The sequence below is a fragment of the Heterodontus francisci genome, chromosome 22 (assembly GCF_036365525.1).
Source record: "Heterodontus francisci isolate sHetFra1 chromosome 22, sHetFra1.hap1, whole genome shotgun sequence".
NCBI classification, from domain to species: Eukaryota; Metazoa; Chordata; class Chondrichthyes; order Heterodontiformes; family Heterodontidae; genus Heterodontus; species Heterodontus francisci.
This window is the reverse complement of record NC_090392.1, coordinates 58,166,472-58,185,646: the sequence shown is the minus strand read 5'-3', so window position 1 is coordinate 58,185,646 and position 19,175 is coordinate 58,166,472. Positions and strand designations below refer to the sequence as shown.

The 19,175-nt window shown below is 45.3% G+C and overlaps 2 protein-coding genes across 10 annotated transcripts in view; one reads left to right on the top strand and one right to left on the bottom strand.

The window, feature by feature from the left end:
- LOC137381379 (cystathionine beta-synthase-like protein) overlaps window positions 1-2,594 on the top strand; it is a 64,502-nt gene extending 61,908 nt beyond the window's left edge. For all 5 annotated transcript variants that reach the window (XM_068053871.1, XM_068053875.1, XM_068053872.1 and 2 more), the window contains one exon: window positions 2,289-2,594. In XM_068053871.1, the coding sequence (XP_067909972.1) occupies window positions 2,289-2,428 (140 nt within the window). In that variant the 3' untranslated portion in view covers window positions 2,429-2,594. The remainder of the gene's footprint in view (window positions 1-2,288) is intronic.
- Window positions 1-19,175, bottom strand: part of LOC137381380 (sialic acid-binding Ig-like lectin 13) — a 213,867-nt gene that overhangs the window by 74,810 nt on the left and 119,882 nt on the right. The window lies entirely within an intron of this gene.

The following is a 19,175-nucleotide window of genomic DNA, read 5'->3' as shown; positions in this document are numbered from 1 at the left end:
CAAAGGCGCATGCCATACTAGATTCAGTAATGAGTAATGATCCAGATTTAGTTCACAGCCTAACGATGTGCGAACATTTATCTAATAGTGATCATAATGCGATCAAATTCAATATAATGTTTGTATGTGAGAAATGCAAAATAGCTACTAAGATTTTAGATTTAGGTAAGGCTGACTTCAATTTGATGAGATAGAGACTGCCCACAGTAAACTGGGCAAATATGTTAATGGGTAAAATGACAGAAGATTAGTGGAAGGCATTCAAAAATAATTTAATGTGACACAGAACCGGTTTATACCCCAAAAGGCAAGAGTTACACTTGTCAACAAAGATAGCTATGGACAACTAAAGAGATTAGAGCCAACATAAAACTAAAAGAAAAAACATACAAAAATGCAAAAAAAAAGCATAGATCCTGATGAATGGGAAAGGTACAAAGAACAGCAATGCGTGACCAAACAGATAGTAAGAGCTTCAAAAAGGAAGTATGAAAAGAAACTTGCAAAGGATATCAAATCAATGCAAAAATTTTTTTAAACTTAATATTAGGAAAAATAGCGTGGTCAGGAGAAATGTGGGCCCCTTGAAAACTGATAGTGGTGATATGGTCAATGATATTTTGTAAATGGCGGACATGCGGACTAATTACTTTGCATTAGTATTTAGAGTTGAGGAAGAGGTCAGCATATGAGACATCCCAAAGAAACTAATATTGAATCAGGGATAGGGACTCATCAAAATTAGCATAAGCAAAATAACAGTAATGGAGAAAATAAAGGCATTAAAGTGTGACAAATCCCCAGGACTAGATGGATTCCATCCTAGGATTTTAAAGGAAGTAGGTGAGAAGATTGCACATGCCCTAACTATAATCTTCCAAAAATCTCGCGATTCAGGAACTGTTCTTTTATTTTAGAAAATTGCACCTGTTGCTATGTTATTTAGGAAAGGTGACAGAGAAATTAGGGAATTATAGGATAGGTGGCCTAACATTTCTTGTTGGGAAATTGCCAGAATTCATAATTGAGGATAGAGTGACTGAACACTTGATCAGAGAGAGCCAGCATGAATTTGTACAGGGTAAATCATGCCTGATGAACCTGATTGAACTTTTTGAAGAGGTGACTAAAGCAGTGGACAGCAGAGTGTTAATGAGATTTCCAGGAGGCATTTTATATAAAGTCCCTCATAAAAGATTGTTAGCTAAACTTGAAGCTCATGGAAATGACGGCATATTATTGACTGGTTAGGAAATTGGCTGAGTGGCAGGAGAAAGAAAGTAGGGATAAAAGGCCGGTACTCGAATTGGCAGGATATGACTAGTGAGGTCCTGCAAGGATATGCATTCAGGCCTCAACTATTCACCTTATTTATTAATGACTTGGATGCTGAAATAGAAAGCCACATAGCCAGATCCGCTGATGAAACGAAGATAGGTAGCATTGTAAGCAGTGTAGATGGAAACATAAAGTTACAAAGTGATATTGATAGATTAAATGAATTGGAAAAATTGGCAAATGGATTTCAATATAGGAAAATGAGGTTATCCATTTTGCACCTAAAAAGGATAGATCAGGGTATTTGCTAAATAGTGAAAAGCAAGAAACAGTGGAGGTCCAAAGAGAGGTGGTGGTCCAGGTACATAAATCATTAAAATGTTATGAATAGGTACAGAAAATAATGAAAAAAAAGTCTAAATGAATGCTGGCCTTTAATCTTGAGGACTTGAATACAAGGGACTAGAAGTCTTGCTTCAGCTATACAAAGCACTGGTTAGACCACGCCTGGAATATTGTCAGTACTTCTGGGCACCACGATTTAGGAAGGACATATTGGTTTTGGAGGGAGTGCACGGAGGTTTACCAGAATGATACCTGGACTCCAAGAGTTAATTTATGAGGAGAGGTTACACAAATTATGATTGTATTCTTTGGAACTAAGAAGATTAATTCATGGTTTTATCAAAGTTTGCAAGATATTAAGGGACTCAGATAGGGTTGATAGAGAGTAACTACTTCTGCTGGGTGGGGAGCCCAAAAATAGGGGACATTGTCTAAAAATTAGAACTTTCAGGAGTGAAATGAGGAAACACTTGTATGCAGAAAGGTTGGTAGAGGTTACAGATCATCCATGATCTCATTGAATGCTGGAACAGGCTCAAGGGCCGAAATGGCTCACTCCTGTTCCTCTGATACCCTTTTACAAAGGTACAGAGTTTCAACATGATGTCATCAAAGAGTATACTACTGAAGACCTAAATGACATTTATTTTTTCTGTTTGTTTTAGATAATGGCAGTGACGAATGTGAGAAGAGAGAGATGGTGCAAGGTGTGGTAACATTTAATGATCTGTTAACCTTTATCACAGCCAAGAAGAAAACGATGGGAACTGCAGAAAAAAATCAGGCCACAGATTTAAAAATCTGATAAGAATATCAATGGCATCAGCAATTTGTTGAATGTTGTGTATAATTCAGGTTGTTGCATATTGCACCAGTTTTGTTTCTTTTATGAAGTATTGTAGCATGGGGTGGCATGTTATCAGCACATCCAGCATATTATAAATGGAACTCATAACTAATAAAAGTGCTTCTGAGCCTTAAGAGTCTCAATACTTTGTGCAAGATGAGCCAATCATAATAAACCATTAGAAAACATCTGCTAACAATACAAGAACATATAAGAATATCTCCCCAGCAATACCACCTTTCTCTCTAATCTATTCATTATCAATGGTTAGAAATCACCAATGAATGGCTTAATGAAGGATCCTTTAAATGCAACAAGATCTGCTCTGCTGCCTCTATTTCTTCCTCCTCCACTAACCACCACCTCCAACCCTGCCCTGCAATCTCCTCCCCTCCATAGTCATACAAAAATGGTAACCTAAATGGAACTGGAGCTAATAGTATGAAATGAAGTCAGTTGAGATAGTTACAAGAGGGTGCCAAGGCCTACCCAGCTATGACCCACCTTAAATCAGGAAATTGGAGGTTCATATATCAAGGGTAACACAGTAATCATGTGGGGTGGAAATGGAGGTGAGGGGGCTTCTAAAATGGCATGGGCCTGTGTTGGGCCAGCTCTGTGACATTGTCCCATGGTCAGCCAATTTTATGTGATGTGGGCGGTGGGATGTATCAATCAGCAATGGGCAGGTAATTAAGGTTGTTAAACAGCCCATTGTCAGGTTATTTTCCTCCCTTTTACTGATTTTACAAATGGTGCACAGAGGCTCAGAGACTCACCGACTCGAAGGAGGCGAGATCTGAGTGGCAGTTGAGTTGCGGAGGGAACTGGCAACCATACTTTGAAGCTGCCTGCAGACTGTGTATTGAAGAAGGGACGCTATCAAGTTCAGAGGCATAACAGAGGGTGGGGCCAAAGTGAAGTGCTGTTCGTGGAAAAGTCTCTCCCAGGTCCACAGCAGCCATTGGAGGCAGGACAAGGTCCTTGAGAGACTCATCGCAGTGGAGGCTTCATTTGGCTTGTGGTTCGGGGAGGTCAATGCTTTCAGAGTTTGACTCCTCCAGTGAGGAGGAGAGTGGCACAGAGATGGGGATGCAGCCACGTGGAGCTCCTGTGCAGCAGCCAGGGTGGCTGCAGTGGGCTGAGGAAGCCGTTGGATTTGAACAATAAGGGCACTTGGGAGCAAGAAGCCTCATGGTCACAGAAGGCTCTACCCAGTTCAAAGGGTGTACCGTCAGAGTCTCAGCTTCATGGAGATGTCCGAGTACCAACTGTGTCTCTCCAGGATGGTGGAGCTGTGCAGAATATTGGAGCTGGAATTGATGTCATTTGGAAGTGGCAGACCCCTGATTCCTGTCGAGTTAAAGGTGACCTTGGCATTCAACTTCATTGCCTGTGGTTCGTTCGGGGATCATCTGGGAATCCATGTGACATCTCTCAGTCAGCAGCCAATTGCTGCATAAAGGAGGTCATGGGTACCATGTATGGTCGGGCTGAACAATATATCAAGGTCCCAACCAATCAGAGCCTCCAGAGCTGTTAAAGGCTCAACTGTGTGCAGGCGCTGATGCCATTTTAAAGGGTTGTTAGCCCGACTGGCAAATTTAAATATTTAAAGGAAGATTAAATGAAATTAAATAAATACATCTCTTTTGCCCCTCTCCCACTCCTCCAATAACAATTAAATTAATTATTTGCCTTTCCCCCCGAAAACACTTACTTTTACCATCTGACCTTCACCCCACACACCTCCGCCCCCCGAATGGTGCAAACTTTAAACTATAACCCTTCCCACCAGCCTCGACACCCATGATGTTAATTTGACTCCATCCTCATCACTCCCGGACCCCGCACTGAGAAACTTACCTCCTCCCCCCTCTCCACCAGTGTTGCGCGTCGGTTCCCTTGACAGGGATCGGAAGGCGTGGCAGTGCTGGCCGCCGGGGTGAAGATTGCGGCGGGATTTCAGGAGAGAACAGGATAGTAATTAATGCAGGTATTTTAATTTATTTAAATATTTAAATTGCGGTCCCATCGCCGAACAATAGGGGGGCGCTGCCACGAGGCCTCACCGCCGCCGGCTATATCAGGCCGGGCCCATCCACCGTCGAGGTCCATGTCAGGCCTCATTCGGGCCCCTCTTCAGGCCGCTTCTGCCACAGATCCTGACGACGAGGGTTCTCAGCCCACTATTACTCCTGTCTCATGGTCCTTCTGTGCTGGTCATTCTGAGACACTGTAAATGTGTAGCACCATGCTGCTGGGATGGCATGGTGACACAGCCATTCAGGCATCTCAACGCAGTATTCACCCATCATTGACCATGTGCGTGTGCACTAGGCACCTCAGTATGGACATTGGTGCCTGGTATAGCACTATGCATGGGTCTACCACCTGGCCTCACATTTCATGGGTGCCTTTTAATTGATGCTGGGCTTCCAGTTTGCAATTCTAAATGCCACTCACCTTTTCAGACTGCACCAGGTCATTAACTCTCTTCCTGCACTGGATCCAGGTTCTTGCAACTATCCCTCGGTTGCTCACTATCTCTGCCACCTCCAGCCATGCCGTCTTCATTAGGTTTGCTGGCCTCTGCTGGAATCAGGACATCTCTCCTTTGCCTTACTGCTTGACAGTCCTCTGCTGCCTCTGTTGCTATAGGCCGTCTCCTTTGTAGCCTGTGTCTGCAGCCTGCTTGAATGCTGTACATGTACCCTTAATTAGGGCGGCACAATGGCGCAGTGGTTAGCACCGTAGCCTCACAGCTCCAGCGACCCGGGTTCAAATCTGCCTGTGTGGAGTTTGCAAGTTCTCCCTGTGTCTGCGTGGGTTTCCTCCGGGTGCTCCGGTTTCCTCCCACATGCCAAAGATTTGCAGGGTGATAGGTTAATTGGCCATTATAAATTGCCCCTTGTATAGGTAGGTGGTAGGGAAATATAAGAACAGGTGGGGATGTGGTAGGAATATGGAATTAGGGTAGGATTAGTATAAGTGGGTGGTTGATGGTCGGCACAGACTCGGTGGGCCGAAGGGCCTGTTTCAGTGCTGTATCTCTAAAAAAAAAAATGCCGCCTCACACTGACACTATGACCCACTCACCGCTCTTAATTGGCCAGCTCCCTCTGCCTACTGGCCCTTAACTGGCTCTTCCTTGTGAAATCGCTGAGGAAGTCCCGCTGCCTGCCCGTGCGCGTCGCTGACCCAAATATCCCCCCAATGTCGGGTCATCCGTCCGATCGGTAAAATTCAGGCCTTTGTGCCTACTCTATCAAAACCATTCAAAACTCTACAGGTCTCTATTATGTTACCCCTTGTCCTTCTCTCCTCAAGAGAAAAGAGACCCAGTCTGTTCATCATCACCTGATAGGCATGCCCCCACATCTCTGGTATCATCCTTGCATATCCTTTTTGCACCCACTCCAATGTTTCCACATCTCTTCTATAATATGGCAGACAGAATTGTATGCAGTACTCCAGGTATGGTCTAACCAAGGTCGATGCAAGTTTAGCATAACCTCCCTACTCGTCAACTCTATCCCTCCAGCAATGAACCCCAATGCCTGGGCCAGCTTAAGAGATTTAATGGTAAATATTTAAATAATTAGTTCATAATTTCCAACAAATATACATTCCCTTAAAGAAGCAAAACCCCTGGGAAAAGTGGTCCAACAAGAGAAATTAAAGATAATTTTAGATTCACAGAATCACAGAATCGTTACAGTGCAGAGGAAGGCCATTTGACCAATCATGTCTGCACCGGCTCTCTGAAAGAGCAACTCCTTCAGTTCCATTCCCCTGCTTTCTCCCCATAATCCTGCACATTCTTCCTTTTCATATAACATGTCTAATTCCCTTTTGAATGCTTCAATTGAACCTGCCTCCACCACGTTCTCAGGCAGCACATTCCAGATCTTACCCACTCACTGCGTGAAAAAGTTTTTCCCTCATGTCACTTTTGCTTCTCTTACCAAATACATTTTTTATTTAGAGATACAGCACTGAAACAGGCCCTTCGGCCCACTGAGTCAATGCCGACCAACAACCACCCATTTATACTAACCCTCCAGTAATCCCATATTCCCTACCACCTACCTACACTAGGGGCAATTTACAATGGCTAATTTACCTATCAACCTGCAAGTCTTTGGCTGTGGGGGGAAACCAAAGCACCCAGCGAAAACCCATGCGGTCACAGGGAGAACTTGCAAAGTCCACACAGGCTGTACCCGGAATCGAACCCAGGTCGCTGGAGCTGTGAGGCTGCAGTGCTCGCCACTGTGCCGCCTGCTTGACGTCTGTGCTCTCTCATTCTCGATCCTTTCCGGAGTGGGAACAGTTTCCCCCTATCTACTCTGTCCAGACCCTTCGTGATTTTGAATACTTCTATCAAATCACCTCTCAGCCTTCTCTTCAAGGAAAACAGTCATAACTTCTCCAATCTATCTTCATAACTGAAATTCCTCAGCCCTGGAACCATTCTCGTGAATCGTTTCTGTACTTTCTCCAATGCCCTCACATCTTTCCTCAAGTGCGACGCCCAGAATTGGACTCAATACTCTAGCTGAGACCGAATGAGTGTCTTATACAAGATTAAAGGAAAAGGTTTATAATATTACCAAAGAGAGTAGTAAGCCTGAGGATTGTGAAGATTTTAGATTTTTAAAAATTCTTTCGTGGGATTTGGGCATTGCTGGCATCAGTCCATGTTGTGTAGGTACAGCCACAGTGCTGTTCGGAAGGGAGTTCCAGGATTTTGACCCAGCGACAGTGAAGGAACGATGATATAGTTCCAAGTCAAGATGGTGTGTGACTTGGAGGGGAATTTGCAGGTCGTGGTGTTCACATGCATCTGCTGCCCTTGTCCTTCTAGGTGGTAGAGGTCGTGGGATTGGAAGGTGCTGTTGAAGATTCAGCAAAGGATGACCAAGAAATTGATTAAAAAAGAGAAAATAGAATCTAAGCTTAAACTAGCAAGAGATAAAAACAGAATGTAAAAGCTTATACTAAAAGAAAGAGATTAGCGAAAGTAACCCTAGGTCCTTTAGAGGCAGGGCCAGGAGAAATTTTCATGAGGAATAAAGAAATGGCAGAGACATTAAACACACACTTTGTATTTGTCTTCATGGTAGAAGACACAAAAAATATTCTGGAAGTAGTGGCAAACCCAGATGGTGAAAATGAGGAGCTTATTAGAAAATAAATCGTACTGGAGAAATTAATGGGGATTAAAGTCAAAAGAAATACTCTGGACCTGATGGCCTGTATTCTAGGGTATTAAAATAGGTAGCTGCAGAGATAGTGGATGCATTGGTTTTGATCTTTCAGAATTTCCTAAATTCTAAAACAGTCCCATGTATTGGAAGGTAGCAAATGTAACCCCGTTATTCAAGAAAGGAGGCAGGCAGAAAACAAGGAACTATAGGCCAGTTAGCTTGACATCAGTCTTATGGGGAGCGATTGAGTAGACTAGGCCTATATTCCCTTAAATTTAGAACTATGAGAGGTGATCTCATTGAAGCATATAAAATTCTTAAGGGCCTTGATTGGGTAGATGCTGGGAGGATATTTCCCTCAGCTAGGGAGTCTAGAACTAAGGATCACAGCCTCATAATAAAGAGTTAGCCATTTACAACTGAGATGTGGAGAAATTTCTTCACTCAGTGGGTTGCAGGTCTTTGAAATTCTCTATCATTGAGTGCCATGGATGCTCAGTCACTGAGTATATACAAGTCGGGGATCTATAGATTTTGGATCCTAAGGAAATTAAGAGATATGGAGATAATGTGGGAAGGTGGAGTTGAGGTGGATGCTCAGCCATGATTGTATTGAATGGTGGAGCAGGCTTGGAGGGTAATGGCCTCCTCCCACCCCAATTTCTAATGTTCTCATGTTTGAAAACCTCCATTCACAATATGGAGAGTTAGCATGCTAATAGCCTCTGTGCACTAACCAATTTTAACCATGCATGGTAAAAGTTTTCCTTGCAAGTATAACAACTGCCTCATTGTGAATTCATCCTCAGTGGCAACATGGTGGACTTTGAGTGGAGATTTTGGAGGAGACTAGGAACTGATCAAAAGTCCCATAATAAAACTGTATTTCATATTCGCAAGTACATGTATCTTCTTTTAACCTAAGATTAAGGGAAGGAAGCCCTGTCCACTGAGAACTGTCAGCCAATCTGAGGCCAGCACCTCTTTAACTCAGCAGCGCCACCATGGAAATGGTGGCTGCTGCTGGTAATCCATCCACCTGAGGCCCAGGGTCGTCGATGGATCCAGGCCACAGGTGAATGATGGCTGGAGGGGATTCATGGGGCGGGGGTCAGCAGCAAGAACTGTCAGTGGGTCCCCCCCCTTCCTGATGCCAGGTCCCTCAAACAGGCACTGAGCGCCTTTGAACAGGCCCGCCCCCCCCCCCCCACCACCCCCATCCCAGTAGCCGGCAAGCAAACCTGCACAGGTTTGCTTGTCATGATCCCCACATGGTGACAGGCCTGCCCAAGGCTGGGCTAATACCAGTGGCAGTGGGAAGATGCAGTTAATTAGGCATCAATTTCTCACTTAAGGGCCTCAACTGGCAGCGGGGTTGGAAGGCCGACCATGGGTCCTCCTGCAATAGACAACGGTGAGAAGGTGGGAAGGTGGCGAGAGCCCCACCCACCCCATCCCACCTTATTAAATGCTCTTCCTGCATTCTAACCCGCCACAGAGGAGAGCATAAAATCCAGCACGCAGGGGTACATTTATATTGCCAATTAGGGTCAGTGCAAAGTGATCACTTTGCACCAATGCTAAATTTGCAATGTAAATCCAAAGCCAGCATCCAACTTGACTGCATAGAAGTGTGGAATGAGACTCCTGGAAGCTCCATTTAATATTCGCAGACCTTAATTCAGTCCCATACTCTAAACATTAACAAAAAAATTGGAAGAAAAGTTTGCACTTGCTTTCACCCAGCTCTCTCCTGGGTGGGCTGATTAGGATTGCAGCCAAGCAGGAGCCAAGCAGTGTACACACAGTTCTGCCTGGCTGCAACCCGAATTACAGCTGCCAATCTCAGATCAGTAGCTGCAGTCTAAATGTGACCTTAGTGACTTTAATTTCAACATTGGAGCAATTATTATTGGTGTTTTGGGAACTAGAAGGGAAGAGTATTTAATGGCGGAGCCTGGTCTAAGGATGCAAAACTAAGGTCGGTTAATGGACGTAGAGATCATGGTGTGTGATTACCCCATGCCCGATCAAAGTGATTTGGGCAGCATGCAAACTCCATGTTGCATTTTCATCTCCATGATTGAGGCATGCAGCCCAGCGTTACATGCTCCGCTGAGTTGCTACACGCTTAACAGGGGGCCCAGGTTCATGCAAGACTGGCACCAATTAAAGCTAGCCTGCGCTTCTTAAAGGTCTCTCTCAGGATGACAGCATTTGTGCTCCCACCACTGCCACTCTGCAAGTGCCCATGCTTTGGCCACTCAGCCAGCCAGCCTAGACTGCTGCTGGCCTTGCCAAGGTGGGTCAGTCCGAAGCTGGGCCCTCAAGGTCTAGAGCTGTTCAAAGGTGTCCTGCAAGCCTTTCACTAGCCATGCTGCCGTCACTGGAGTAGCACTGCTTAGGAGCACTAGGCCAGGCAAAGGCACCCACATGACAGGCACTAAAGAAAAGCACATGTGAATAGTTGAGTATGGTACATATTATTGAAATGGCTTGAATGAAGTTGGTGTGGAATAGTTGTTTTATGTGCCCTTTATTTCAGGATTTTGGCTGAGGATGCCAGGAGGATCCATAACAGAGGAATTGTGAGATGGGGAAGCGTGGAGCAGTGATGATCTGGTGATGCTTTCAGGGGAACTGAAATCTGATGAGAGGCTCATGGACAACCTGTCCTGAACAATGAAGTTCCGGATGCCTCCTTCCTTCTTCTTCCTTCTCCTCTTCCTCCTCTTTTCTACCTCCTTCTCTGCAGGTTCAAGTGACCACCTCCTTGGTGAAGCATAGCTGCGACAGACACTGCTCTTGGCTGTAATGGAGGTAGGAGAAGTGGTCTCTGAAGACCTTCATTGGGAAATATCTCCTGTGAACGGCCCTCCACTTCCTTCCTCTGCTGCCTCATCTCACTCTCCCTGCCATGCTGCAGCCCAAGAGGGACTGCAACTTTAGCCCCCATGACTTGGAGGAAGTGTTGTGTCAGAGGGATTTCAAATCCACACCAATCCATGCAAAGGTTTAGCACCACTCCCTTCTGACTGAATGAACATCTGACAGCTTCTCCACAACACAGTACTTCCACTAACTCTGCAGCAGCAAAAAGATAGTCAAAGGCAAATCACCTGACAGTTGAATGGTGGTGCCTTTAAATAGTGCTGACAGGGGTGGCGGTGGCAAGGGGGCGGGTGGTCCCATGTGCAGCTGAATCCATGTTCTGCTTTGCCTGTTTAGGAAACTGGGTTAACAGGACCAGTAAGATCCAAAATGGCAAGTCAGGCGTCAAATCAGCATTAGACACTGACTGACATCATGATCTGCCCACTTCGCATGCTTCCAGTGCCCGCACAAGATGCCTACACTATCATCCCTCAAAACATGGCGATCAGCGCAGGTCACAGCGGAATTCATCGGCAGCAGACCCCCCCGCCATTCCTTTCATCGGGCGACACAGTGGCGCAGTGGTTAACACCGCAGCCTCACAGCTCCAGTGACCCGGGTTCAATTCTGGGTACTGCCTGTGTGGAGTTTGCAAGTTCTCCCTGTGTCTGCGTGGGTTTCCTCCGGGTGCTCCGGTTTCCTCCCACAAGCCAAAAAGACTTGCAGGTTGATAGGTAAATTGGCCATTATAAATTGCCCCGAGTATAGGTAGGTGGTAGGGGAATATAGGGACAGGTGAGGATGTGGTAGGAATATGGGATTAGTGTAGGATTAGTATAAATGGGTGGTTAATGGTCGGCACAGACTTGGTGGGCCGAAGGTCCTGTTTCAGTGCTGTATCTCTAAATCTAAAAATCTAAAAAATCGCCAAGCTCATGTAGTGACAAAACTAGCAGCACCACAGAGCTGAACTTTGCAGGCCGTTCTTTATCACCAAGCGATGTTTTCGGTACAAAGTCAGGAATATTCAACACCAATATCGTGGCCTAGATCTCAGCCAGTGCCAAAGATAAGATCATATCATTAAAATAGTGAACTCAAAACAATATAAAAAGGCGCAAGGTGGCTTTTTATTAGATATCGGTGATTTTCCATCTGCGGAAAATTAATTTAAATGAGATGTAAAATTTCACTCAAGATGTGGCAATGGAAATTCACATTTCCAGCATGAATTTAAAGCAGTGAAAGTGCATACAAAGCAGCAATCAGGTAAATTATTGCTTTGACAGAGTTAATTACTTTTGGATATATCGCCAATGGATTTCCTTGTAGCTGCTCATACTCCACTGTCATACCTTCACCTGAAGAGTGATGGAAACCACAGTTATCTGTGGAAACGGGTTTGTGCTGCATTTCCATGCAGTTAAGTCAGTAGAACAATTCCAAGAAAATTTCCATCTATCGTATATTTAATTGCTCATAAACATAAACAGATAACGCTGGAAATACTCAAAAGGTCAGCCAGCATCTGTAGAGAGACAAAAAGAGTTAATGAGCTGGATTTTCCTGGCCCCGTGGAGACAGGGTTGGAGGCTGGGGTTGGGGGTTTGGTGGTGGGGGGGTGGGGGGTAGGCTGAGAAAATAGGGGTGCGCTGCGTCAGGGTAGTTCCCTGACACATTTCCACCTCCGCAGTGAGCTCAGAGCAGGATCGGCCGCCATTCCACAGGGGCGGGGAGCGGATTTGGAAAATAAAGACCCCAATTCCGGGTGATTTTGCAGTGTCTCCCAGCAGCAGGCCAAGCAGCCATTGGTGCTGAAGGCTCCATGCCCCAGTGATGGAGCTATGTGGATAAAAGACCACAACCGTGGCCAAGACAAATCTTGCAGAGAGGTTTCCCCTCTACTTCGATGGCTCTACTGGCTTTGAGAGTCTTTATTTACTCTGTGCAGCTCAGTGAGGGTACCTCCATGTTGAGGCATCATTGCGGTTTCCAACCTGCCTCAGCAGCACCCAAGTCTCCCAGTGGGGCTGCCGAGGCTCCAGAGTTGCCAGCTCTCTGATTGGACCTTCAGCTCGGCGACTCACCCACAGTATTTATTAGGATGACGAGTGCGGCGGCAGCCAATTAGGAGGCTGCCTCCTAGAAGATTGCACCACCGGTCACGCTGCCGGCAAGTGTATGCTCATGACCTCCATATGGTCCCAACATCGTGGTCCCAATGTCCGTGAGAGAATTCCGCCCAACCTTTCTGTCGTTGACATTTTCTCAGAACCGGAACTGGTAGAGATGTAACTGGTTTAAGCAAGTACAGAGGCAGGAAAAGGGGAGCAAAGAACAAAAAGGAAGGTCTTTGATAGAGTGGAAGGCAGGAGAGATTAAATGACAAAAGGGGTGTTGGTGCAAGGCAAAAGGAGATGGTAATGGGCCAATAAAGGAAGAAAAGATGGATTGAGAGGAGGTGTAAATAGCAACAGCAGCATCATTACCAGCACTTGCTGTCCGAAAAAATAGGGGTAGACGCTGTGATCTGAAACTGTTGAGCTCAATGTTGAGTCCAGAAGATTGTAAAGTATCTAATTGAAAGATGAGATCGTGTTCCTTAAACTTCCATTAAGCTTCATTGGAACAGTCAATGAGGCCGAGGACAGAAAGGTCAGTGTGGGAGAGGGCCAGAGAATTAAATTTGCAAGTGACCAGAAGCTTGGAATCACGTCTTCGAACTGAACGGAGATGTTCAGCAAAGCGATCACCCAATCTGCGTTTGGTCTTCCCAATGTAGAGGAGATGGTGGGCTGAAATTTATACTTCTGGCGGCGGACGTAAATAATGGTGGGCCGCATGTTGTGGAGCTACTGCGATATTAAGAGATGTGGAGGGGGCAGGCTGTCTGTCCCCAGCAATGGCATCAGCCACTTTTGTGCAAGTGCTGATGCCATTTTTAAAGGACTTTGAGCCCGACATTTAAATATTTAAAGCTAGATTGATTTAAAAAAATTAAATACATTGATCTTGACCCTCTCCCATCCCTCCCAATAGCCATAGAATTAATTCCTTGTCCTCTCCCCACAAAATACTTACCTTGTGCACCTGACCTTTCCCCCCAAAGTTCATAAAATGTGCACTGTAACCCTTCCCATTACCCTCTACACCAATGAGATGAGTTTGACCCCACTCCCCCACCTCCCGCACTGAAAAAATTACCTGCTCCACCCTCCCCTTTGGTGTTCCACCTCGGATCCCCGGACAGGAGTGCCGGCCACCGGCACCAATATCGCTTTGGGATGGACAGCGGGAGCGCCATGATAATTAATTAATTAATTTAAATTACATATTTAAATTCGGCTCCCATCACTGAGCGGCGGGGGAGTGGGGGTGCGGGTGTTGGGGGGGTGGCCACTATGAGGCCTCACCGCCGCTGCAAATATGGGGCCGACCTTTCCCAGCGTTGAGATCCGTAGTGGGCCTCTCCCGGAGGCATTTTCCGGCCCCACCCAACACGACCCCCGATGTCAGGGGGGGGTCTGTAAAATTCAGCCCTGTATTGTGAGCAGTGAATATTGTATGTTAAATTGAAAGGATTACAAGTAAATTCCGTATTCGCCTGGATGGAGCGTTGGGGCCGTGAACAGTGGCAAGGGAGGAGGTGAAAGGGCAGGTATTGTATCTCCTCTGCTTGCATGAGAAGGTGGTTTGGGTAGGGGAGTGGGTATTGGCGTGATGAAAGAGTGGACTAGGGTGTCAGAGAGAGAACAGTCACTTTGGAATGCTGAAAAGGTGGGGGGGAGGGTAAGGTGTGTTTGGTAGTCGCATAGCGCTGGAGGTGGTGGAAAAGAAACTGTGGAGTACAGGAGGAGCCAAAAGCGACTCATGGGAGGGAGGGAAAAGTGTGACAGTAGAAGGGTTGAATTTTACGCCGCCCCAGCAAGTCAGATGGTGGCGTGGGGACGGCGTAAAATTGAGTGGGAGGCTCCGGGAGGCTGTCCCGCCCCGCTTCCGTCTCCGGTCAAGTTTATGGCGCGGGCGGGGTTGGAAAATGGCTCGCCCACCCGAGGCCAATCAAGGCCCTTAAGTGGCCACTTAACGGCCACTTAAAAGCCCTCGCCCACCTCCATGGGTATTTTACCCATGGCAAGCAGGCGTGCTGGGGATGTGAAAGGCTGCCCAGTGATAGCCGCCGGCTTTTCCACGCCCCGGAGGGAAGCAGTCAAGCACAGGGTGCCGGTTGAGGGCCGTCCCCGCCTCCCAACCCACCCCCGGGGCCCAAGACGCCCTCCTCCCCCCAAACGACCACTACAGCCTCACCAGGGAAGGACCGATCCCCCTGGTGAGGCAATCCCAACTTACCTTCACTCCCGGATCCCTGGTGTCGGCTGGGCTGCAGTCCCAGCAGTGGCCACCACTCCCGGTGGCGCTTCTGGGCCTAAGAGCTGCCGGCCCACTGATTGGCTGGCAGCTCACTGAGGCGGGACCTCCTCTCTCAAGTGGGTGGAAGTCCCACCTTGGGACAATTAAAGCCCAGGGACCCATAAAATGCGGGACAGATCCCTGGGCTAGGCGGAAGCGGGTTCGCCACTGACTTTCATGTCGGTGGTGAATTTCCATCCGCCTAAGGTAAAGTCCAGCCTGATGTGTGGGAAATAGGACGGACACAGACAGGGGCCCTGTCAGCCATGGTAGAGAGCAATCCTCACTTGAGGGAAAAGGAAGAAATATTGGAAGAACCAGTATGGAAAGTGGCATCATCAGAATAGATGCGACAGAGATGGAGAAACTAGAAGAATGAAATAGAGCCCCTACACTAAAGCGGGGTGGAGGGGACGTGTAATCAAGGTAGCTGTGGGAGTCAGTGAGCTTATAATGGATATTGTTTACAGACAATCTCCAGAAATGGAGATAAAGAAGTCAACAAAAGAAAGTCCTTCTCACCCATCATTCCTGTTCTTGCTGCCTTAATTAGGCACCTGTTCATCAAATTATGAACTTTAAACCTCTCATCTTTGCCTTCAAATCCATCTATGACCATCTATCAGCTGCCTCAGCCCTCGTCTCTCAAACACCATCCCTTAGAACTGCACATCTCCAATTTTCTGACCACTTTTAAAAACCATCTCAAACTCATTTTTTTCAAACAGATTTTTGGTCACATCTCCCACCATGGGCTTGGCCTTTGTTCATTTGTCTATTTTATTTAATTTTCTCTTCCACTCCTCAAAGTGAATCACTTTGGGACTTTTTCTAAATTAAAGGGACTAGATAAATACAAATTATTGTGGTTCTAGGTTGTTACAATTGTATCTAAACATGAAAATATAAATCACACTTACAGTAGGAGTAAACAAGATGCGCAAAATGGTAAACCCAGCTGCAGAAGGACATTTGCTCCTATCATGGCAGCTATTGTCTTTTCAGAGGAGGGGATTCTGTGACAGGTAACCCACCTTCAGTCTCCCCAAAGCATGTCCACCATTTACAAGGCACATGTCAGGAGTGTACTGGAATATTCCCCACTTGCCTGGATGAGTGCAGCTCCAACATCACTCGAGAAGCTTGATACCATCCAGGATAAAGCAGCCCACTTGATCAGCACCCCATCCACCAACTTAAACATTTACTCCCTTCACCACTGGCGCACAGTGGCAGCAGTGTGTACTATCTACAAGATGCACTGCAGCAACTCACCAAGACTTCTTTGACAGCACCAAACAAACCTGCGACTTCTACCCCCTAGAAGAACAAGGGCAGCATGCGCATGGGAAAGCCACCACCTGTAGGTTCCCCTCCAAGTCACACACCTTCTTGACTTGGAACTAAATTGCTGTTCCTTCACTGTCACTGGATCAAAATCCTCAAACTCCCTCCCTACACCACATGACTGCAGTGGTTCAAGGAGGCGGCTCACCACCTCCTTCTCAAGGGCAATTAGGGATGGGCAATAAATGATGCTCTTGTCAGTGATGCTCACATCCCAACCTTAAGCAACCGTAGATTATCACATACTTTAGTTGAGGGAATCTCTCATGCTGAGAGACTTCACTGACCATTCTGAAATCATGTCAAATGCATAGGTTATTGTACCAACTGTATGTAAAATATTCCATAGAGAATGACTGCAGATTAAATTACTGATTATTGCCTCTTCGGCATTCATTCCCATTATCTGAATTTCCCAGTGTTTCCATGCCTCATCTTAATTCTTTCCAACAGATATGGGCAAAGATAGTGATTAAACTCAATTTATTGCACTCCAAACATGAGTGCTAAATGTGCTTCCTATGTGTAAGTCCAAGCTGTCACCTGTGAAAGCAAAGCAGTTCTTCTCAATTTATGGTTATGTACAATAGAAGTATCCTCTGCACTCCACTTTTGGTACCATTAGCATTAGTGGAATGTGGCTCATCCAATGGAAGACTTCGATTTGGTAAAAAAAATTATTTTTAATTATATAAAAGTATTTTACAGTAACACTCTGCAGGGTTAGGTTTTTTATGTAGTTTGTGAACCACCATGGTCTGTCCCAACACCCTGATCAAGAGTTGAAAAGGTCAAGTAGCCACTTCTGCGTTTATCTTAAAGTGTAGTAATAGTTCCTTAGCTCTACTCGCTGTCTTTCCACATTTCATAGTTTTCGTGGCTAGTTTTAGCTCTTTACGGTTGCACCGCTCATTGTGGACTTTGCTGTATGTCTGGATCAGCCTGCTCGGCACAACTAATGAAAACCATTCTACGTTATGGGTAAATGTATCAAGAAGCAGATCTTAATAAGTTTATTTGCATCAAAACTAACATAACATGTAATCTGAATCTAACTTTAAATCTAACAAAATGAATAAAACAAAGTGATGCAGATCAAAACCTCAAAATGTTACAACCACTTACTCCCTGGTTACAAAAGGATTACAGCTGTATTGTTGGTTTTCAGTCTCTCCACCGTTCATTCCTGAGGTGGATCTTCCCGTTTTTTCAAACCTCTGTTCAATCATAGTGGGAAGTGTGCTAATGATATCGTTTTTTTTTTAAATGCTATAGCATCTAATTTTGAAGACAGGTCCAGTGACCTCTGTCTCAATCTGCCTTCCTGTTTGGCTCAGGTTCAGGACATCTGTGACCTTTCACTGGCTTAGCTAATTAAGTTACATCCTCCATGTTCAGTTAGTGCTCACATGTTGCTAATTCACAAACCTTTACAGGTGTAGTTAGCTCTGCATCCTTGTGAGTACCTAGGTTAGTTATGATAAATGTAATGCAGGACATGATGCAATAGTGAAGGGAAAATGTTAGTAGAGGATTATTTCTCAATCAGAAATATTCATGAGTACTAATAATAATATTGAATATGAAGCAAGCAATCTTAGGTAATAACTTGTTTCTGAATTATTACTCTCTGCTAAACTAAATACCAGTTGTGGTGTTACAGATAGTATTATGTACAATGGAAGAAACTCATTGGATTCATCAGTGGAAAACCCTGTATTGCCACCCTCAAATTGTTAGGTCTCATCTTTTTCTCAGTCTACGAAAAGCATCAATAGTCTTGATAGTCATCTTTGACTGGTTTCTTTGAACATCACATTTTCTAGCCTCTTGCAAAGTCCTTCTTTAGATTGATACAGCATTCAACCTTGTTATTTCCTGTCACGTCTGTTTTATGATTTATGGACTAGAGAACTAGATTCCCAAACCTCAACAATGACAGCCATTTCCTCTTGGTAAATCTTGCATATTTGATCTGAAACTTTTCTATCAACATATCAGGATTAAGGGAATTAAAGGAGATGGGGATAGTGGTGGGTGGAGTTGATGTAGAAGATCAGCCATGATCATATTGAATGGTGGACCAAGCTTGAAGGGCCGAATGGCCTACTCCCTGCTGCTATTTCTTATGGTCTTATGTTCTTATTATTGCCTCCCCTATGACAATAGATGTCAGTAGGTTCATTGCTCATTAAAGCATTAATATTGATTAGATATCCTCATTTGATATTGGCAGTAAGTTAAATTACTGTTTATCAGAACATGCCACAAGCAGCTTTAATTCAACACATTAAAAAAACACATCGAGAGGACCTTATTGACCATAAGGTGGAAAATCACCCCTTTAAGATCTTAAATTAATTGCAGCAAAAAGCAAGATATATGGTTAAGGGTGCTGAATGAAGCTGAAACGATCCTTTAACACAAAGCAAAACATTATACTGCCAAGCTATTATTAGGGGTAGTGCAGTGGTTAGCACTGCAGCCTTACAGCTCCAGTAACCTGGGTTCAGTTCTGGGTACTGCCTGTGTGGAGTTTGCAAGTTCTCCCTGTGACCGTGTGTGTTTCTACCAGGTGCTCTAGTTTCCTCCCACAGCCAAAGACTTACAGGTTGATAGGTAAGTTGGCCATTGTAACTTGCCCCTAGTGTAGTAGGGGATGTTTTTTATTTAGAGATACGGCACAGAAACAGTGGCAAGACAACAAATTTTGATGGTGGGCAAGCCAAAGATAATGGTTTCGGTTTCCCAAATATGTGGTAGGGAATATGGGGTTAATGTAGGATTAGTATAAATGGGTGGTTGTTGGTCGGCACAGACTCGGTGGGCCAAAGGGCCTGTTTCAGTGCTGTATCTCTAAATCA